A 22,247-nucleotide genomic window follows, 5' to 3' on the forward strand; every position below is an offset into this window, starting at 1 on the left:
TATGCTGTTGTTTAGCTCAGGGAACACTTTGCCTCCTCTAGTGCTGGGATTACAGATAGACACCACTGCACCCAGCTTTTGTTTGTTTAACTTTTTTTTTTTTTTTTTTTTGGTTGTTGTTGTTGTTGTTGTTGTTTTCCCCCCAAGACAGCTTCTCTGTGTAGCCCTGGCTGTCCTGGACTCGCTTTTTAGACCAGGCTGGCCTCGAACTCACCCTGATCCCCTTGCCTCCTGAGTGCTGGGAGCATAGCCGTGCACCATCACGCCCAGCTTATGGTTTTTCTTTCTTTCTTTTCTTCTCTTTTTTTTTTTTTTCAAGACAGAGTTTCTCTGTGTAGCCTTGGCTGTCCTATAATTCGCCCTGTAGACCAGGCTGGCCTCCTACTTACTGAACTTTTTAATAAGCTTTTCTTTTTTTCTATGTTGCCCTGGCTATCCTGAAACTGTCTAAGTAGACCAGGGTGGCCTCAGATTTACAGAGATCCTCCTGCCTCTGCCTCCTGAGTACTGAGATGAAAGACTTGCCCAACTACAACTGCTTAACAAATTTTTAAAAGATCTTTTATTGCTCTGATAATCAAGCAGAAATCCAGTTAGTGATGGTGCACACCTTTAATCCCAGCACTCAGGAGGCAGAGGCAAGTGAATCTCTGAATTTGAGGCCAGGTCTACAGATCAAGTTCCAGGACAGTTAGGATTATTACACAGAGACATCCTGTCTCAGACAAAAAAACAGAAAGTATTAAAAAACAAAACAACAACAACAAAAAAAAAAACTTAGCCTATCAGATTCCATTAAGCATTAAACATTGTGAATGTTAGTATTAGCCCTAAAGTGGGATAGAAGGGTGCATGCTTATAATCCTAGCATTCAGGAGGGTGAAACAGGAGGATCAGGTGTTCAAAGTCAACCTATGCCACATGATACCCTGTCTCACCAAAAAAAAAAAAAAAAAAAAAAAAAAAAAGCAGCCTTTTGGGATTTTGTGTGTACTTACGTGTGACTAAAATTGGTGTGAAAATGGATATACTGTGACCTATGGCCAGTGACTGTGCATGACTGGGCCATGAGTAGCCTTCTTTAGTGTTGATATTTAGGTCACTTCCAACATGTCTGTTAGAAATAATATCTGCCAGATCAGTTGGTGAACTCTTCATCCCAGGTCAGATGGAGACTTCTGGTCACTGTCTCCTGACCTTTGACTCTACCACCCACAATGTACCAGGTTTGATTGGCAGCTGCACCAATTCAAGCTATGAGGACATGGGACGGTCAGCAGCTGTGGCCAAGCAGGCCCTGGCCCATGGACTCAAGTGCAAGTCCCAGTTCACCATCACGCCAGGCTCTGAGCAGATCCGTGCCACTATTGAGCGGGACGGCTATGTGAGTGCCCACCTGCACCTGCCCCGGCTTCCCACCATGCCCGCTGCTATGTGCTCCAGGATGGAACAAGCCATGCCTGTCGGGCTAAGGCAGTGCAGGCACAGGCTTTCCTCCTCCAGGCTGCTGCCTTCCCCATTGCTATCAGCGTGGTGTCTAGCCCCAACAGTTTCCTGTCCTCTTCATCCTCCGTAGGCACAGATCCTGAGGGATGTGGGTGGAATCGTCTTGGCCAATGCTTGTGGCCCTTGCATCGGCCAATGGGACAGGTGAGCAGTTCATCACTGAGAGATTAGCGTCTATCTGTGTGGGTGGAGAGTGTTCTAGAAGTAAATGGTGAGAGAAGACTCCAGCCCAAGGCCTCTGGCTCCAGCTTCTTCACGTTAGGTGTCCCTGCCAGGTGCCGGCGTGCTGGCGCATGCCTTTAACCCCAGCACTCAGGAGGCAGAGGCTGTGAGTCTGAGGCCAGCCTGGTCTACAAAGCGAGTCCAGGATGACCAAGCTACACAGAGAAACGCTGTCTCAAAAAGCCAAAAAAGAGAAGTCCCTGCCAGACATATCTGGGCACTCCGGTTAGAAGAGCTCCACAGAAGCCCTGAGCGGCCAGAGCCTGGCAGGAAGAAGCCAAAAGGCCTCATCCTGGCGGCCAGCTGGTGGCTCTGATAGTCTTTTCAGAGCAGGAGCTGCCCAGGTGAGGGGACTTAGGCCTTAGTCTGGGCTATGGCCTCTCTTCCTCACAGTCTCAGATGAGGCCCACTGATTCTGTGGCTGCCCTCAGTGCCGTAAGTCCCTTGGAGGACACAGCCTTTCCAGGGCCTGGCCTTCCCTTCCCCTGCTGTCATGAGCTAGGCATGCACCATAAGAAGGCTGACCGTCTGGCCTCCAGCCAGCGCATGTGACAAGGCTAAGTGTCTCTGCCCTACAGGAAAGACATCAAGAAGGGGGAGAAGAACACCATCGTCACCTCCTACAACAGGAACTTCACCGGCCGCAACGACGCAAACCCCGAAACCCATGCCTTTGTCACATCCCCAGAGGTGAGGCAACCTGGCCAGGCTGAGTTGAGACTGTCCTGGGGTCCTGTCCTGTAGGTCAGAGGGGGGCGGGGACATGGGCTGCTGAGGGTTGGCATTATAGGAACCCTACCCAGCAGCCATCACTCGTCATCAAACCTGGGTCCCTCAGCTCGTGAAGTACTTGGTAGACAGGACTATGGACCGTGGAGCCTTCACTGCCTGGGACAGGTTCTTGCTCTCCTACAGTGAACTTGGTCGCCTTACTTATCTTCCAGGTTATGTGAGAGGTGCGTGAAGAAGCACTTGCTTGCAGTTCTCTTCCCTCCTGTGTTAGTGACTGTGACCACAGGCATGTCTCAAGATCTAGTTTCTGGGTTCAGTAAAAATGTGCCTCTGCAGTTACTATGGGCATCAAATTGGCTGACCCACCTCAGACATCATAGCAGTGCTGGTCTCAACTTTCCTGAGTGTTCCAGAAGCTCCCACTGTTGGGTGGGAGGAGGTGCTCTGCTTGTCCCTTGCTACCAAGCAAGAGCATTTTGCACTGAAGTATCTGTTTGGGTGCTTGGTCTCCTCCAACCTGTCACAGGATGCCTGCAAGAGACTGGCAGCCATTACAGAGGGCAGGTGGCCTGTAGGATCTTGGGCACTCTGCAGGCACAGTGGCTCATGGTCCCTGAGATGAGCCCTGCAGCTCTGGCTTCAGAGAGGGCTTGGGGAGAGGAAGAGGCTCAGTTGGTGAGGTGCTTGCAGGAGAAGCGTGAGGACCTGACCTCCCAGCACCCACCTTAAAGAAGCACCCCTGGGGCTCAGCGGCCAGCCAGCGTAGCCAGATGGAGCAGGTGGGAGAGCTCCAGGCTCACTAACCCTAGAGACCAGAGTTCAGTGCCCAGAACCCCCACATAAAGGAAGGAGGACAGCATCAGCTACACAAAGTTGTTTTCTGACCCCAACATGGATGCTTTGGCACATATATGCACATTCACACATAACAGTAGAAGTGATTTTTTAAAATAGAGGTATTTGGCTGGGGCTAACCAACACACTGGCCTCTTCCATTTCAGATTGTCACAGCCCTGGCCATTGCAGGAACCCTTAAGTTCAACCCAGAAACTGACTTCTTGACAGGCAAGGATGGCAAGAAGTTCAAGCTGGAGGCTCCAGATGCAGATGAGCTTCCCCGATCGGTGGGTGCATGCTGCCATTCCGTGTCATTAGCTACCACAGACCTGCCTTGGCCTAGCTGCCTGGGTTCATGTGAAGTCCGTTAACACTGGAATTTGGGACACAGGGAAGCATGAGACATCCGTGTGAGGATTAAGGATTCAGTGCCCAGTGTGTCTCCATCCCTTCTGTAGGACTTTGACCCAGGGCAGGACACCTACCAACACCCCCCCAAGGACAGCAGTGGGCAGCGGGTGGATGTGAGCCCTACCAGCCAGCGCCTGCAGCTCCTGGAGCCTTTTGACAAGTGGGATGGCAAAGACCTAGAAGACCTGCAGATCCTCATCAAGGTGGGTACAGGCACCCCATCCCCAATTGGTATGGCTGGGGAACCCATGGGAATAAGAAGGGCGTGCTCATAGCAGCTTAGTGGTCCCCTTCTCCATGGCCCTGGACAGAGCCTGACTAGCCAGCAGCTGTCGGGCCTCAGCCATCTGGTGTGACTGCATCACATGTGACTCGGCTCGGCTCTGGACTGACAATGGACTCCCACAGCATTCCTCTATTGGGCCATTACTGGATAGGGACTGTTTGGGAGCTCGGCTTTTCTAGTGTGGTCAAGGGCCTCAGACTCATGTCAGACAATAAATTATGGGCTTACTAAGCATGCCTGTGACACAGCCAGTATTTAGCTCATGTGAGCCAGGACCCAGACATGACTCCTAGCTTCTGAATCTGGCTTGGAGTCGCTGATCTTTCACCCTTAGCAGCTTAGCTGACTGAGCAAACAGCTGCATCTGTCCTCCATATCCAGCCTGTCCCACCAGAGAGTATGCTGTTGCCCTTGCCTGAACCAGATGGCATGGGGACACCAGGACTCCATAGACTACAGGTCACTGCTGCCTGTCTCTGGAAGGCGTCTTCCTTCATCCATTACCCAACCTGTCCTGTCCCCTGCTCCCCACCCCCAAGGTCAAAGGGAAGTGCACCACAGACCACATTTCTGCTGCTGGCCCCTGGCTCAAGTTCCGTGGGCACCTAGACAACATCTCCAATAACTTGCTCATTGGTGCCATCAACATTGAAAACGGCAAGGCCAACTCTGTGCGCAATGCTGTCACCCAGGAGTTTGGCCCTGTCCCTGACACCGCTCGCTACTACAAGGTATGCCAGTATTGTTTGGTGCAAATTGTGTTAGCAGCTGCTCTCTGGGAGGGCTTGATGAAGGGGTGGGAAACACATGAGAAGCAGACTAGTGGGGGTGTAGCTAGAGAAAACTGTTATCCCCAGCACCCAGAGAACCCGGCTGGCCTTGAACTCACATAGATCCGCCTGCCTCAGCCTCCTGAGTGCTGGGATTAAAAGGTGTGTGCCACAACCACCCAGCCTGTTCTATTTTTCTTAAACTACTTTTTCTGTGTACTGGGAATAAAACCTGGTTCCTCTGAAAGACCTACAAGTATTCTTTACTGTGGAGCCATTTCTCTAGCCCTGGTCCTACTGATCTCAATAGGGTCCTCGGGCACCTCTGTGGCTGACTAGGACAGTGCAGATGCTCAAAGCAGCACACGGTGCCTTGAAGCCCATACATACCTTGACTGTACACTTAAATGGCCTGAGTGCCATGGAGTCCCCTTTTCCCACTGTGTAGCCGCTGCTTTGCCCCCAAACTGGGGCCTGTATATCTGGTTCCTTTTATCCCAAATTCAGCTGTTCATGGGCAGCAGGAATCCTGCCCAAGGTTAGGCAGGCACAGGCAGCAACCCCGCCTCACCACTCTGTTCCTGACAGAAACATGGCATCAGGTGGGTGGTGGTTGGAGACGAGAACTACGGGGAAGGCTCAAGCCGGGAGCATGCAGCCCTGGAGCCCCGCCACCTCGGGGGACGCGCCATCATCACCAAGAGCTTCGCCAGGATCCACGGTGAGCAGAGGCAGCCTTAGGGCTTGGAGTCCATGCTCCTACGTTCCCCACCTACCCAAGGCCACACTGCCCAAATCTGATGCCCACAGCTTCCCAACAACACTGGTGCCATGAACTTATGCACATATGCACTAAAGCAAGCCTGCTTGGACTGCGGCTGGAAAAAAGTGTCACTGGGACCCTGACAACTTGGGTGCTGCCGCCAGTGCCTGTGGAGGAGGGGTTGTCTTCTATCCCACAACTGCTTTAGGAAGGGTCCCTAGACAGAGGAACCCCTCATGTTTGTCTTCCAGAAACCAATCTAAAGAAGCAGGGCTTGCTGCCCCTCACCTTTGCTGACCCCTCTGACTACAACAAGATCCATCCAGTGGACAAGCTGACCATCGAAGGCCTGAAGGACTTTGCCCCTGGAAAGGTCAGGGGGCTAGGAAGGAGGGCAGACAACCCAGCGTCCTCTGAGTGGGTGGGGTTGGGCAGTGACCCTACTTCCAGTCCTACACCAAGCTATAGTTAGAGCTCCTGGGTGTCCATGTCCCAGCTAAGGGAGAGCTGGCCCAGGCAGTAGCCCTGGCCTGCACTTAGTGCCCAGCAGCTTACCTGATGCTGTTGGCCTTAAGAGCCGCAACCCCAAGTAGGGAGTGTCCTAGGAGCACCTTCCATTCCCGCATCTATTTTCCTCTTGCAGCCTCTCAAGTGCATCATCAAGCACCCCAATGGGACCCAGGAGACCATCCTCCTGAACCACACCTTCAATGAGACTCAGATTGAGTGGTTCCGTGCAGGCAGCGCCCTAAACAGGATGAAGGAGCTGCAGCAGTGAGGAAGGCCCTGTTCACCCGGGACCCTGGGGGTGTCTGCAGTACAGGTCGACGTGCAACACCCGAGGCAGCTCTGCTCTGTCCAACATGGCACCTGCTCAAAGATGACGACCAGACCTGCTTCTTGCTCTTCCATCCTCAGCCCACTGTGGGGGGCACTGCCTCCTGTTCAGTTTGGTTCATCCATGAGCAACCCATGCAACTGTATTTATTTTTGATGACAGCACTCCCTCTACAGAAGTTTCTATTCTGCCTGATCATTTCACTGGTGGCTGAAGGATTTTAGAGAACCTTTTGTTCTTACAAGGAAAAAAAAATCCAAATCTACTGACTGTTCTGTGTGAGTTCTTGGTGTCTGTCAGCTTTCTCTCTGAGAGGGCTTTTTAAACCAAGGTCAGCAGAGGCCTCATCAGGAGGCTGGTCACTGCAGCAAAGACAGGAGCCATGACAAAAAACTATTCCATCCCCTCCTGCCCTGCCCATGTATGTGCCTGCAGTAGACTAGAACTCAGGGACCAGGGCCTGCCTCTTCCTGTGTTCCCAGGGCTATACACCTACTATTTAATGTATACAAGTCCTGCCTGCATGTACACACAGGCCAGAAGGGGGCATCAGATCCCAGCATACATGGTTATGAGCCACCTGGCGGTTGCTGGGAATTGAACTTAAGACCTCTGGAAGTGCTCTTAGCTACAGAGCCATCTCTCCAGCCCGAGGCCTAGTCTTTAACTACCCCAGAGTATGTGCTGTGTTCATCTTAAAGTGGGTAGTGGTGGCACAGACTTAATTCCAGCACTTGGGAGGCAGAGTCACGCGGATGGGAGCTCAAGTCCAGCCTGGGCTACAGAGCAGCCTGTAAGCACATGTTGATGCTGCCCATAGACAGCCTCTGCCAAAGGCTGTGGCAAGATTGGCTCCTGTTCACTAGGCAGCATCAGCTAACACTACCTGTCCTCTCACATTCACGGAGGTTTGTCACTGAGCCGTATTTATCACACAGGCATCTTAGTGCCAGTGGAAGGACAGCATGACTGTGAGACCCGTGGTATCACTGGCCCCACACGGCTGAAGCCGACTCTGGGACAGCAGATTTCACAGCTTCCAGTTCCTAGAATGGGCTGTTTTGCTTCGTTCTAGTCGCTTCCTTCCAGATCCTTAGAAAAATGGCTGCAGCTTGGTGCCCCACCTGCATCAGTAACTAACAGCACTGGCTCAAAACGCCTGCTCCAGAGTGGCGTCTATCGTTATCACAGAGCCACTAAGCTCAGCTAGAGCCAGTCTGCTCTCAAACACAAAGGCCACTACCTATGAGGCTTGTGGATGGCCATCTCTGAGTGACCTTGTGAGGCAGAACATGCTGTCCCAGGTTGGCAATTCGGTGACCTTGGATCATGACGACATCAGCTATTGGGGGTGGGGGGGTCCTCCTGCCACCACCGGTGTTTACTTACCTTTATTCTATGTGCACTGGTGTTTTGCCTACATGTTTGTCTGTGTGACAGTGTCAGATCTTGAAGTTACAGACAGTTATGAGCTGCCATATGGATGCTGGGATTTGAACCCCAGTCGTCTGGAAGTGCGGTCAGTGCCCTTAACCGCTGAGCCATCTCGCCAGCCCTGCCACCATTATTTATTGACTGTTTCTGTTGTCACTAAAAGCCAGAAGTTGGCAGGGATAGAATGGGCCTAGCTCAATAGTACGAGACCTGCCTAACATGAGTCAACAGGCCTTGGGTTCCATCCTCAGCACTAACAATAAATAAAAATACCAGGCCTTGTGCTGGGGAAGTAGGTTACTAGGTACAGTGTACCTGTATGCACAAAGCCCTGGGCCTCATCCCCACTGCCACAGAGACCCGTGCGCTGGTGCACGCCTGTAATCCCAGCACTCAGGAGGTAGAAGCTGGAGGAACAGAAACTCAAGGGTACTTTGTGCCATACAGCAAGAGAAGCCAGCCTGGACGCCTGAGACTCTCAAAAACAATCCTGTAGACAGGATTTCAGGGGTGGCTCCAAAAGCAGAGAATCAGGGCTGCAGAGGGAGAAGGACACGCAGGCGGCACTCCTCAAAATGCTGCTGACTGCTTTCCACTTTCACAGGTCTGGGCAGCATCACTAAGCCCCAGGGCTAGTTGCTGGTCCACCAGGAGAGAAGGCCCAGGCCTGGCTCACTGATAGATCCCTGCCAAAGAGAGAGAAGACAGCCTCGTCACCACTCAGAGCCGGGCTGCCTGGGACAGGAGGGACTAGCAGCCCACCCTGCTCCACACCTAGCAGGCCCAACACAGGCAAAGGGAAGGTCAGGCTCACAACAGTGGGGAGGCTGTGGAGAGGCTGGGAGCCAGGCTACCACTCCTGCCCCAATTCTCCAGTGTCTTAAGGAAGAGCTAGTTTGCTGGCCTCAAGTAGGATCGGGTAACCCCTTCCCCAACCCCAGACCTGTCCTCCTGAGCTCCCAAAGCTGTGCAGAGGGAACACCCTGAGAAGCAGTCCTTTGGCACCCGGCTCTAGTCCCAACTTTGATCTCGCCAGCCCCTCCTTGGTTTTCTTTCCTTCCTTAAAAGAGATGTGATGACCTGCTGGGGGCGGGGGCGGGGGCGGGGTTCTAGGAGTGGACCCCAAGAAAGCCTCCCACCAGCTTACCACAAGTGTGTATGGTGCTTCCTTCTTCGGCAGCTCCTCACTGGAAGAGGCAGCCTCAGCTGAGCTGGGTCCTGTGGGGGATGTGTCCACAAAGCTCTCATCCACCACCCTGAAGCGGATCTCCTCGCCAGTGTCCATGTACAGGTCATGCGCCCCTTCCTCCGTCTCATACTCCCACACCCACACTTGTTCCGTTTCATCACTGGAGACCACAGTCAAGGCCACAATCTCCCCATGAGAGTGCATGGGGCTGAGGTTCCTCTGAAGTACTTGCCCAAGTTAAACCAGCCCCAGGTTGAGACTATTTTGGTCTGGAAGTCACAGCAAAAGCTGCTTCTGCCTCTTGGGGAAGATCCAGTTCATGCTAGGACCCAAAGTGAGAACTGCATTCCTAGCTCTGGAAATGAGAACGGTCCAGGTGCCCCCACACTCCTCATAATCTGACAGGTAGGTAGACCAGGTGCTTGCCAGGGTCTCAAGATGAGGTAAGTTTAAATGCCACCCACCTGAGGAGGAGCAGTAAGGCTAGGCCAGATGTGCTGACAATTCCAGAGTCTCAGGTAGGCCCTGCATAGGCCTGGGTGAGAGCAGAGACTGAGCACCTGCTCCATTCTTCCCATAGAGCCACACTGCCCTCTAGTGGCACACTGCATTCTCCACATCATGCTACTGCTGGGAGCTATGAATAGTTATGACATGCCACTGGAGACCAGTGACAGGGCCCCTGAGCTGAGGTAAGGACACCCTAGGAAATGGAGGCAACCTGCTGAGGTGAGCTCCTGGGGGACAGATCCCTGAAATGACTCCTGCAGGAACAACCTTGCATCAAGTGACCAGGAGTGATTAGAGCCCCAAAGGCTGACAAACAGGGATGTGGACAACATGCTCGGAATGGAAAGCAGAGGCGGCCTGGTGCTTGACACTAGCAGTGGCAGATGGCAGAGCCCCTGGGGTTAGCACAGGGACTGAGCTGTCCCCTTGCCCACGTCATCCTTGAGAGGATACAACTTGGCAGGCTGCTGCAGTGACTCTGGGGGGATGAGAATGTCATCGAAGAACCCTAAAGAGACTAGAAGAAATGAAGAATATGATGGCATGAGACAAGGTGCTTCAAAGGGACAGCTGACAGCACAAGCAAGCCCCCTCCCAGTGCGGCCCGGGTGTCCCCAGGGCAATCGGTCCCCTTTTTTCTCAAAGCCACACATCTCTAACTATACTACCCCCATGGGCTGTGCTGTCCTGGGCAGAACAAGTACATAGTCCCCAGCCTGGTGAGAGCAGAGTGCTCTGCACTTACAGGGACCCACAGGCACTGTGAGACTGTCACCTCAGACGTTAGCTGAGGTCAGGCTGTCCCCGAGTGACACCTGAGAGCATGAGGGCTAAGGCACCTGGCCTGGTGCTGTAGGGAAGATCTGGCTGGATTCCTGGACCACAGGTCAGCATACACCACCCACCCTGCCGTGTTCCAGTCTCACTGGAAGTCAGAGCACCTTACCGTGCACACCCTCTGGGCTGCAGCCTTTGATCTTCCCGATGAGAATCTCATCCAGGAAAGGGTGGAACACCACATAACGGAAATGGACTAGAGAAGAAGGCAACGCTGTTGTCAGTCACACTAGGTCCTCCATGATGGCCATGGAGCCTGGGGCTCATATTCACCAATGTCCTCCTGACTGCCAGCACACTTACCCGGTGGTCCGCACTGAGTCCTCTTGCAGGCAGAGAACCCTCCCCTCCCTCACTTATGCAAGGTCACAGCTTGGTCCCCATAAGGAGCCAGCAGCAGGCGCTGTCCTGGAACTGAGCCTGGTTTCCAAGTCCATCTTAGTCACACCTGAGCCTAGATTCTGGGCCATGAGTGATTACAAACTCCCCTCAGGCTGTCCTTCACATTCCAAAAGAACAGAAGCAACTGGTCAGGCTTGGAAGGGAGTTCCTGCCTCCTGATCCTGGGCAAACTTACCCTGGGCACAGAACTGACCTGGGATAGGATACGAAAGATGCCAAGGCTGGGCCGGACATGGTGGCGCATGCCTTTAATGCCAGCACTCGGGAGGCAGAGGCAGGCGGATCCCCGTGAGTTCCAGGCCAGCTTGGTCTACAAAGCAAGTCCAGGACAGCCAGGGCTACACAGAGAAACCCTGTCTCAAAGAACCAAAAAACATCAAAACGCAAACCAAACCCAAGGCTGCCTGTGGTAAGGGTGACACACAGGGGAAAGCCTTCACGGATTCTCGGGCCTCATCCTATGTGTTCCCCACTCACCTGAACCCAAGGAAAAGGCTAGCTAAAGTTGTACCCACACCAGAATAATTCCTGGCCTTAGTAGAGGCCACCCTGTCACTGACCCTCTCAAACAGAAGATGGTCTCTGCCATTAGCCATCTCCTTCTATGAGCCTCTGGTGCCAGGTGCCATGTTTCCACCCTACAGAAGAAGAGGTACCCTGAAGAGGCTGTGGTCTGCTCCAACCACACAGCCCTCCTGCCTACTCTGCCATGGGACGTCTCTAAAAGTCAGTGGTTCTCAACCTTCCTAACGCTGCGGGCCTTTAATATGATTCCTTGTGTTGTGGCGAGCCCCAACCATTAAATTATTTCATTGGTACTTGATAACTGTAATTCGGATAGGGTTATGAATCCTAATATAAATATCTGATATGTGACCCCCACGGGCTTGAGACGCGCAGCTGAGAAGCACTGCTCCCAGTCTTTCCCCTGACTAGGCCACCAGCGTGAGTGCACCTCCCTCAGACAGAGTCACTAGGAACACAGGCTTCTTCTAGGACTCCCTCAGTGGCCTAACCTGCCAGCACTCATCCTAGGACATCGGGGCTTACCAAGCCCAGCTCTGTCCACCTGCCTTCCTGCACCCTACCTCCTGTGAGGTGACAAACACCCTGAAGATGACTCAGCCTTCTGCTAACTTTCTAGAATCCAACCATGAGCAGCCATGGGCCACTTACCCACAGGATGCAAAAATTTTGCCCTCCACATGACCTAGCATTCGGCTAAGGCTTCGTGGCATAGCAGGCTTGTGCCGCACTTACTTTGGCACAAGGCTTACTGGACAGGACAGCATAAGAACTGTGCCCAGGGCCTGCACACCATTATCTGAAAGCAAGTGGTGAGCAGCCGTGTCCACTGACTAGAGAGTGAACATGCTCAGGGCTGGAGCTGGACATGACAGTGCACACGTTAGTAGCAGAACCCTGGAAGCAGATCTGTGTGAGGTCTGGGCCAGCCTGGTCTACACAGTGAGATACAGGACAGCCAGGGCTACATGAAGAAACCCCATCTCAAGAAAACAACAAAAGGCTAGAAATGTGGCACGGTAGTGAATCGTCTACGCGGCGTGAGGCTCTGGGTTTCCATTCCTAGGAGTGTATGCTCCTCTCCGCAGACCCCCCAGGGGCCAGGCATCAGTTGTTTTTAGGTAACAGATGTAAGCAGGGGAACTCCAGGACGCGTACCCCTTGGACTGTGGGGGAGTTTCTGTGAAAAGGAGAAAACTCCACTCACATTAGGCACTGAGCTAGTCAGGTTCTCTCTCCAAGTCAGAAAGCAGAAGGGGGCAAGCGAATGGCTCAGTGCATAAAGGGGCTTGCCGCCAAATCTCACCACTTGAGTTTGAACACTGGGACCCTAACGGGGAAAGGAGAGAACGGACTCCAGCAAATTGTCCTTCTGATCTCAACCTGCATGCAGCAGAGAAGAAATCACCTCGTGGCATGATGCTTCTGCAGTGCCCCATGGCCCTCCAAGGATTTCATGGCTGCAAAGATTTCACCGTCACACAGTCACTGAGTGACAGTGTACCTAGGTGCCCAGGCCCCATCCCAGGGGTCAGAGCCAGAATTCAAACATAGGGCTGTGGCATATACTTAACCCAGTGCATCTCCCACAATGAAACAAGAGACCCAGGGTGAGCAGGGTGTGGGAAACAGTAACATCTAACGCTGGTGACCAATGTCGAGCATCACCAACATAAGAGGCAGCATTTCCTTAAGGCTGCCTTGCTTCTGGTGTTCCTGAAGTTTGGGTACCAATAAGCACTCGCCTCTTGAACAACAGGCTCTCGTCCAAGAGCAGACCCCAGCTCAGCTCAGCAACATTCTCAGAGAACAGAGGCCTTGCCCTTGGCCAAGTGCAGAGCCCAGCTCAGCTTGGCACTCCTCTCTGAGAACACAGCTCCTCCAAGCTGTTTCCACACTCTGGGCTTGTCTTTTTCTCGTGAAAATGCCTAATCCTCACAAAGATAGCCTGTTTCCTGGGGCTCTCTGCAGAGCTCAACACTATGTCAACTAATTAGTCTCAGGGGTCCAGCACAGACCCCAGGCTGTTTCCCCACACTCCACAATACTCATCCCTGGGCTGAGAGGATGACCAACACGGACACACACAAGCTTCCCCCACGGTGGCTTGTGTGTCTGTCACAGGGCATTTGTTACAACTCTCTACCCTATGCCCAGGCTGGCACTGCATTGAGGATGCACACTGGTACCCAGTGCCAGGAGACAAGGCTGCAGAGCTTCTGCCAGTCAGCCTTCTGATGGCGGCTCAATGCACTCAGGGCTGAGGGATGCCCTACACCCCGGAGGGAGGGGAAGACAACAACAGAAGACACCTAAGCTGACCTGGCAAGGAGCCCTGGATACTGACTCCTCCCACCACCCCTCCAGGTTGTACCCACCATCCTTTCACCCCCAGATGCACACACCTGTTTTATTGCACTTTCCCTCATTAAGGGCCAGAGTCTGTTTCTCCACCCCATAGTCAGCCTAGTGACATCCAGGCTGCAGACATACTTCCTCAGACCTTTATAACCACCAAACCAGACGTTCCAGCCCTGATCAAGGCTGCCCAGAGTAACCACAGAAGCAACAAAAGCAAGCAATCCCATAACCCCTCAGTGCCAAGGTCCCAGCGTGAGCGCTGCTGTGTTAGTCCCTCAGTGCTCCGGGCAGTCCTGAAGCACAGAATTGCCCAGGCTGGCTAGAACTCCTCCCAAGTGCTGGGGTTAGAGGCCTGTGTCACCATCCCTGCTCAGAGGCTCTGTGTGTGTGTGTGTGTGTGTGTGTGTGTGTACACGCTAATGTGGAGGTAGAGGAAAAGTCTATGAAGTCAGTCCCCTCCTTCCATCTTGCAGTGGGTTTGGGTCTCAAACCTTGGTCTCTAGATTGTATAGCAAGCACATTACTTACCTCTAAGCCACTCGCTGGCCCCAGGGGACACTTTTAATCGCTGTGTCCTACTGCCCCTCCAAGTCCCTTGCTTATTCGTCCCCTGCCTTCTGCTCTCCACACAGGAACAGCCACTACCTAGGGTCCTCGCCTGGCAGGTGTCTCACCACACACCTGAAGCAACAAGCAGCATAAAGACTGGGCAACTACCAGGGGGCACTAGATGGAACCCAAGGGACCCTCGGATTGAGCCACAATTCAAATCTCAAAACTGTAGCAGCCTTGAGAATCACCCCACCCACACTGCTGCCTTATAGGGAAGGAAACTGAGGCCCAGAGAGGACACAAGGACCCACAATCACTGAAATCAATTCCTAGCAGAATCAGGACTGCAGCCCAGTCTCCTGCCACCCCAAGAGGCACGGCAGCTTGTCCTTTTACTACAGAAAATGAGCCCCAAGAAATATGGCACCCACCTTTGGTGTGTGATGCTCCGTCCCCTGGGAATACATAGGCATCCTCCAGCTTGGTAATATCAAACAGACAGATGCAGAGTCCCACGTTGTACACGACCTGTGCACACATGTGCATATACACAGTGACCCCGGGTCCCAGCTCCTCCACAACCCACACAATCATAAGTGAGCTCTGAGCCCCCTTTACTAAAAGACATGAGCTCAGACTCTGCAGGAGGTGACTGGGCAGGGACCTCAGGATGCAGAACTCTGGGAAGAGCAGATTTTGAGTGACAAGCCAGCTGCCAGTGCCACCTCACTGGGGGACTGGAGAACATTACTCTGCCTTTGAGCCTCAGTTTCGAACCTGAGACAGCAGCTGGAGGGTTAACTGAGTAGGGTGGACAGGAAGCGCCCTGGCGGCGTCAGCGGCGGCAGAGACCACAGATAACCAGAGTTTACTGTCACAGCTGGTGAGGACCAGCACTGGGAATGCCCGTTTAAACCTAGACTTCCCCAGGTCCCAAAGTCTATGCTCCATATTGCAGCCAGGAAGTGTGAGACACCGCCCCCCCCCCCCCCACTCTCACACCACCTCAGACTCAGATACAGAGACAGGGCTCCCACAGGGATACATGGCCAAAGGCTATCAATAGAGCAGAGCCCCACACACCACATGCCAGCCCACACTTTGGTGTTCCGAATGCCATGGCTCAGTGTCTGACATCTACCACCAGTACTACCCCTACACAGACCTCGGAGCACTCCAGAGTTGGGGTAGAGCTCCCTCTCTGCAATGACCTACAAAACCACAGACCCCTTCTGTGGGAGTGTGCCTCCTGTAATTCCTGCACTTGAGAGGCGGAGGCAGGGGCATCAGGAGTCTATAGCCATCAGTGGTTACACCGTGAGTATAGTCAGCTCAGATCCCATGAGACGGTGTCTCAAATATAAGGGGAGGGTGGCGGTAGGAAAAATGGTACTGGCAAAATGGCTCAGCAGTCAAGGTGCCTGCCGACAATCCTGACAGCTTCAGTTGTATCTCAGGACCTACACGACATGAGAGAATCACCTTCTCCCCACAAGTTGTCCTGATGTGCTCATGCCTACCGGGGTATGTACACCCACATGCAAAATACATCCGTGTAATTAAAAAAAAATTAAAGAAAGAAGCCCTGGCTGGGCGTGGTAGCACACGCCTTTAATCCTAGCACTTGGGAGGCAGAGGTGGGTGGATCTTTGTGAGTTCAAGGCCAGCCTGGTCTACAAAGCGAGTACAGGACAGCCAAGGCTATAGAGAAAAACCCTGTCTCAAGGAGGCAGGAAAAAAAAGGGGCGGGGGGGCGATTGCCTTGGTCATGGTATTTCTTTTTGTTGTTGTTGGTTTTGTTTTTGTTTTTTGAGACAAGGTTTCTCTGTGTAGCCTTGGCTGTCCTGGACTCACTTTGAATACCAGGCTGGCCTTGAACTCACAGCAATCCACCTGCCTCTGCCTCTCAAGTGCTGGGATTAAAGGCGTGCGCCACCACCGCCCTGCTGGTCATGGTATTTCTTTACAGCAATAGAACAATGACTAAGACAGTGACACACACCTGAACTGCAGAGGTAGAAAGTTCTCTGTGAATGCAAGGCCAACCTAGTCTATGTAGCAAGTTCCAGGCCAGCCAAGAGTACATAGTGAGATCCTGTCTCAAAAAATAAGAACAAAAGAGTCAGTGAAAAAAGAGAGAGAGAGCCGGGCAGTAGTGGCACACACCTTTAATCCCAGCACGCGGGAGGCAGAGGCAGGAGGATCGCTGTGAGTTCAAGGCCAGCCTGGTCTGCAAAGCAAGTCCAGGACAGCCAAGGCTACAGAGAGAAACCCTGTCTCAAAAAAAAAAAAAAAAAAGAGGGGGTGGGGAAGGGGGAGAGACACCTCAGTGAATTCTCTCCTCCATCTGAGAAGGCCCAGATCTGTGTGTGCAGATCCTCCTCGGGCCTCAGTCTCCTATATAACCCAAGCTTGCTTTTTGCTCTGCTCTCAGAATATCACCCACTGACTAACAAAGACCACCACCTGGACTACAAAGGCCTCCAGGGCTGTGGCCTGGCTTCTCTCTGCATTCCTAGACCGACCTCCCTCTCTGTTCCTGCTACACCAGCATTCTGTGCCTTTCTAGATGCCACAGCCCCTCCTGCCTCAGGACCTTTGCACACCCTAACTGCTCTGCCTCCACAGCTCTTTACACCCAACCTGCTCCAACCCTCAGGACAGAGCTTCCCTCTACTTGCTTCTCCTAACCATCAGCTCTCAGTTCAAGTGCCCCCCCCGCCCTGCCCCCCTCAAAAAACCACCAATCTCCTTCCTCCCAGGTGCTACTGCTCCTTTGCTGGCAGCTGTGTGTGTATCTGTCTCACGTGGCTTTTACCCCAGTTCATCCTATCACACTCAGCTGTTAGATCCTCTCTGTCAAGGCTCTTTTCTTTTCCTCACTACACTACAGGGGCAGACCCTGTATCTCGCTGCCACACTGTGGCTAAGTGTTGGGGATAGTGAAGGGACTAAGCCAGAGAAAGGCCTGTACTCATTGAAAGGGAAATAATAACCAAATAAATGCAAGAAAAGGGGCCAACAAGATGGCTCAGCTGGTAAAGCTAGCTACCTCTAAATCTGACAGCTGAGCTCAGTTCCAGGGACCCACCGGCTGCTCTCAGACCTCTACTCAGGCACTGTGGCACACACAGGTAAACATAAGGAAGAGCCGGGCGTGGTGGCACAGGCCTCTAATCCCAGCACTTAGGAGACAGAGGCAGGCAGATCATTGTGAGTTCGAGGCCAGCCCAGCCAAGGCTACACAGAGAAACCCTGTCTCAAAAAACCAAGAAAATAAAAAGTGTTTAGCTGGGCATGGTGGCGCACGCCTTTAATCCCAGCACTCGAGAGGCAGAGGCAGGTGGATCGCTGTGGGTTTGAGGCCAGCCTGGTCTACAAAGCGAGTCCAGGACAGCCAAGGCTAACACAGAGAGAACCTGTCTCAAAAAACCAAAAACAAAAAATAAAAAAAGTCTGCCAGGCGTGGTGGCGCACACCTTTAATCCCAGCACTTGGGAGGCAGAGGCAGGCGGATCGCCGTGAGTTCGAGGCCAGCCTGCTCTACAAAGTGAGTCCAGGACAGCCAAGGCCACACAGAGAAACCCTGTCTCGAAAAACCAAAAAACCAAACAAACAAACAAAAAAATAGGCAAGAGAGAACTGTGGTAAGTGTTAAAACAGAGAGAGAACCCCGAAGCAGGAAAACTGAGCAGTCACCACGCAGTGGGAAAGCCTCTCCAGCTGGCCCCGGGAAGCACAGGCATGGCCCACAACAGGTGGGCAAAACACTGTCTGAGAATTAACAGTCAAACCTCCAAGAAGCGACAGACTATACAACTATCCTATCCCACAAGGCACACTTGATAGAAAAACAACTTATCCCCGTTTCACAAAGGAAAACCGAGGCCCTGAGAGGGTGAGTCGCAAAAGGCTGCAGAGTAACGGAATGCAAAGCGTGGCCTTTTTCCCGTCTCCTTTTACAAACCCATTCGGCGCACGCTCTCTCCACTGTGTTTGTTTTTGTTTTCTGACAATCAAACCACTAACCCCGCAAATGCCAAGGAAATTTAAGCACGGATCAACAACCCGACGCTTTTTTGGAGAGTTGGGGGGACGAGAATCTGAGACAGGGTTTCTGTGTAGCCCTGGATGGCCTGGAACTCAGAGAGATCCGCCTGCCTCTGCCTCCTGAGTGCTGGGATTAAAGGTGTGCGCCACCACTGCACCGGCTTCAACGCTTTTTAATTTGTTCCAAACAGGGTATTATGTTGCCAACGCTGGCCTCGAATTCAGGATCATCATAAGCCTCAACAACCCAAGAAACTGGGATTAGAGGTGTGCACTACCTCGCCCGGTCCACTTACTCCCTTCGGTGCCCCCTGACATCCAAAGTCTGGTTCAGAAGTAAGCGAAGCAAAGGAGACCCTAACATAAAGTTAATTAAGTGTGCAAGGCCAAGGCTGACCCAGGCGACGGCCGAGCTAGCAGCGGGGTGGTCCGGACATTGCCCGGCCAGTCCGAGGGTCCAGTACCTTGTTAGCCAATTTCTTGTTCAGCTCCTCGGCAATGGAGTCGTTGAGCTTCCGGTCAAACTGCCACGGGGGTATGCGCACGGTGTCCACCATCTCCACCAGGACGAACATCCTGCACTGGGACTCCGGGAACCGGAGGGTAAGTCAAGCATGGGGGCCTGGGATGGGAAGGGGTGGTCCCCGAGCCGCCTCCGTCCCCTTTCAGCTGGGCCAGGCGGGAGGGCCTGCCGCGCTCCTGCCCCGGAGGAAACTGAGACCCGTTCCCTCCAGCCCCGCAGGAGCGTGGGCCAACTCCTAACCCAAAGCACCCTGCCTCGTTCTGCTCCGCCCGCACCACGCGCCGAAACCACGGTTCTTAGGTCCGAGCGAACGGGAAACCAAATCACTCAGCTTCCGGAAAGCTGACCAATAAGAAGCCTCTGCCCGCCCAGGCGAGGGGCGGGGCCAGATGATGAGCAGAGTCGACTACGATCTTGAGCTCTTGGGGGGGTAGAGGGGCGGGGTAGAGCGCTGAGAGAGCGGGGCCCTCTTTAAGCAAGCCAACCTCAGGCCCCTCGGTGAGTTCTGGTTGCTAGGCAACCAGGCTGCGCTTCAAGTCGTATTGTCTCTCCTTTGCACTGCAACAAGAGAAATCCTTTGAAAATACAAATATGACATCTTCAAACCAGTCTATGCTTCAGACCCAAGGGAGTGGGCAAGAAAGGATCACCAGGTCTTTCTGGATGACAGAAATGTTAAGTGGATTGATGAACGCACTCAACAAAACTCAGCACGCTCCCTGCTTAAGCACCTGAATGCAAACAAATATTGTCCAGCTTGTAATACTAGCACTACGGAAGTTGAGGCAGGATAATCACTACAAGTTCAAAGCCAGCCTGGGTTACAAAGTAAGACCCTAGTTCAGCACACACACACACAAATAAAATAAAAATGTCTTTGGAGGGCCAGACACGTTGCCAAATGCACCTGTAGTCCTAGCACTTGGGAGATAAAGACAGAGAAATTGGGCATTCGTTGCAGCTACATAAGTCGGGCCTTGTGGCGCACGCCTTTAATCCCAGCACTTGGGAGGCAAAGGCAGGCGGATCTCTGTGAGTTTGAGGCCAGCCTGGTCTACAAAGCAAGTCCAAGACAGCCAAGGCTACACAGTGGAATAGCTACATAGTGAATTCAAGCTTGGGGTACAATAGACCCTTTCTGCCTCTTTGGTTTTGGGTTTTGGGGTTTTGGGGTTTGAATTTTTGGGTTTTGTTGTTGTTGTTGTTGCTGTTTTGTTTTTGTTGTTGTTGGTTTTGGTTTGGTTTGGTTTTTTGGTTTTCTGAGACAAGGTCTCTCTGTGTAGCCTTGGCTGTCCTGGACTCACTTTGTAGACCATGCTGGCCTCGAACTCACAGCGATCCGTCTGCTTCTGCCTCCTGAATGTTGGTGCCACCACACCCGGCTTTTTTTTTTTTTTTTTTTTTTTTTTAAGATTTATTTCTTTATTATTATGCATACAGTGCTCTGCCTGCACATACACCTGCAGGCCAGAAGAGGGCATCATATCACATTCAAGATGGTTGTGAGCCACCATGTAGTTGCTGGGAATTGAACTCAGGACCTCTGGAAGAGCAAACAGTGCTCTTAACCTCTGAGCCATCTCTCCGGCTTGTTATGGGTTTTTTGGCTGGCCCGGACTCACTTAGTATGGACCACCATACCCAGCTCTAGCCTACCATCATCTTTTTCTTTAGTTTTTAAATTACATTTAGTGTGGGTACACACATGCCATGATGCAGGTGAGGAGGTGAAAGGACACTTATAGGCTTCTCTCTCCGTCATGTGCGGCTTTCATAAAAGCATTGAACTAACATCCTCACGCTTGTGCCAAAACCTTTTACCTTCTGAACCATCTGGCTGACATTGTGTAATTTGTAAATTTTTTTTAATTATATGAGGTTTATTAAGTGAGCATAGGGGGGAGAAGAAAAGGGGAGGGGTACCCCAGAGAGAAAGAGACAGAGGAAAAATAAGAGGAGGAGAGGAGGAGAGAGAGAGAGAGAGAAAGAAAGAGAGAGAGAGAGAGAGAGAGAGAGAGAGAGAGAGAGAGAGAAGGGGCTAGAGGGGTAAAAAAGCGTAAATTTTTAAAAATTACACCTTTATTTATTTGTTTATTCTGTGTGTGTACATGCACCTGAGCTTAAAATGGGGAAATGGCTGGGCAGTAGTGGCACACACCTTTAATCCCAGCACTCGGGAAGAAGAGGCAGGAGGATCGCTGTGAGTTCGAGGCCAGCCTGGTCTACAAAGTGAGTCCAGGACAACCAAGGGTACACAGAGAAACCTTGTCTTGAAAAAAGAAAGAAGAAAGAAAGAAAGAAGAAAAAAAAAAAAAGAAAAAAAAAAAAAAAAAAAAAAAAAAAAAGAAAGAAAGAAAGAAAGAGAGACAGGCCAATATATATGGGGAAATGACCACAGTGACACATCAGTCAGTGGACAGTGGATCTGAGGGGGCTGGAGGGGGAGGAAGACTAGAAAGGAGTGTTGTTATGTGGCCTGGTGGGGAGGGGGAGGAGCAGGCTGGCATCAGGAGACTGCAAAGTTGTGCAGAGTGAGGCAGTCTTAGGCACTGAGATGGACAGCCTAGTCTCAGGGACAGAAACGGGCAAAACCAAAGACTGAGGGCTTCAGCTATTAGCCGCATGGGAAGCTGGAGGGGAGGGCCAGGCTGCAGGGCTGTGGAGCCCAGGGGTTCAGAGCAGAGTCGTCTTTTGTGGTATTCAGCTCAACCCTATGTTGGCATGAAGTTCTAGTTTATGCAGTGGGTAAAAATAAAATTAAATCAGGCCTCTTTATTCATTCTCTGCCTTGCTCCACGGATGATTGAAGAGGTCTACAAAACACACAACCGACTCAGACTGCACGCTCCCTGGCAGCAGAGGACCACTGTATGGCATCTCTCTTCAACATCCGAGCCTAGATCAGTGCCTGGCATACGGCCAGGGCTTGAAAATATCGCTTATTCGGATGCACAAAAGGGCAATGGAACTGATTGCCGAGAGTGAAAGAGTGGAAAGAGGAAAATAGCTGGGAACCAGTCAGGGTGTGAGGAGAGTCAAATAGGTGGGGGTGGGGTGCAGGGCATGGAGCTCCCACAGCACAGCACAGGAATTAGGCACTGGCAGCCATGACAGTGAAGTTCTTGGGACCCTACTCTGCTCTGCAAAACAGCTCTAATGACAGAACTGGCTTCAAAGAAGTCTTAGCTGAGCAAGCTGGGACACACCCTGCACAGGAGAGAATGAGGCGCAACAGTCAAAAGTTCAAGACCAGATTGAACTGCATGAGACCCTGGTTTTAAAAAGAAAAACACACCTTTAGTCCCAGCACTCGGGAGGCAGACGCAGGTGGATCTTTGTGAGTTCGAGGCCAGCCTGGTCTACAAAGCAAGTCCGGGACAACCACGGCTACACAGAGAAAACTCTGCTGAAAAAAAAAACAAAAACCAACCAAACAAACAAAAAGCACTATTAGGGAGAAGAACAGACATATAGTAGGGGCTGGAGAGATGGCTCAGAG

The 22,247-nt window shown here is 52.2% G+C and overlaps 2 protein-coding genes across 2 annotated transcripts in view; one reads left to right on the forward strand and one right to left on the reverse strand.

Annotated features, from left to right (window-relative positions):
• Positions 1 to 6,314, forward strand: part of Aco2 (aconitase 2) — a 38,903-nt gene extending 32,589 nt beyond the window's left edge. The window contains exons 10-18 of the mRNA XM_051160045.1: positions 1,227 to 1,384; positions 1,577 to 1,650; positions 2,307 to 2,418; positions 3,462 to 3,584; positions 3,756 to 3,911; positions 4,534 to 4,725; positions 5,353 to 5,485; positions 5,779 to 5,900; positions 6,171 to 6,314. Coding sequence (XP_051016002.1) covers positions 1,227 to 1,384; positions 1,577 to 1,650; positions 2,307 to 2,418; positions 3,462 to 3,584; positions 3,756 to 3,911; positions 4,534 to 4,725; positions 5,353 to 5,485; positions 5,779 to 5,900; positions 6,171 to 6,305 — 1,205 coding nt within the window. The 3' untranslated portion in view covers positions 6,306 to 6,314. The remainder of the gene's footprint in view (positions 1 to 1,226; positions 1,385 to 1,576; positions 1,651 to 2,306; positions 2,419 to 3,461; positions 3,585 to 3,755; positions 3,912 to 4,533; positions 4,726 to 5,352; positions 5,486 to 5,778; positions 5,901 to 6,170) is intronic.
• Positions 6,315 to 7,765: 1,451 nt separating this feature from the next.
• Positions 7,766 to 18,850, reverse strand: Polr3h (RNA polymerase III subunit H). The gene is made up of 6 exons (XM_051160053.1): positions 18,690 to 18,850; positions 14,607 to 14,703; positions 10,445 to 10,531; positions 9,952 to 10,015; positions 8,947 to 9,148; positions 7,766 to 8,485 (listed from the first exon to the last, which is right to left on the reverse strand). The coding sequence occupies exons 1-6, from the start codon at positions 18,798 to 18,800 to the stop codon at positions 8,432 to 8,434; spliced, it is 615 nt and encodes a 204-aa protein (XP_051016010.1). The 5' UTR covers positions 18,801 to 18,850; the 3' UTR covers positions 7,766 to 8,431.
• Positions 18,851 to 22,247: the final 3,397 nt, after the last annotated feature.

Source organism: Acomys russatus, chromosome 17 (assembly GCF_903995435.1).
Source record: "Acomys russatus chromosome 17, mAcoRus1.1, whole genome shotgun sequence".
In the NCBI taxonomy this organism is placed as follows: Eukaryota; Metazoa; Chordata; class Mammalia; order Rodentia; family Muridae; genus Acomys; species Acomys russatus.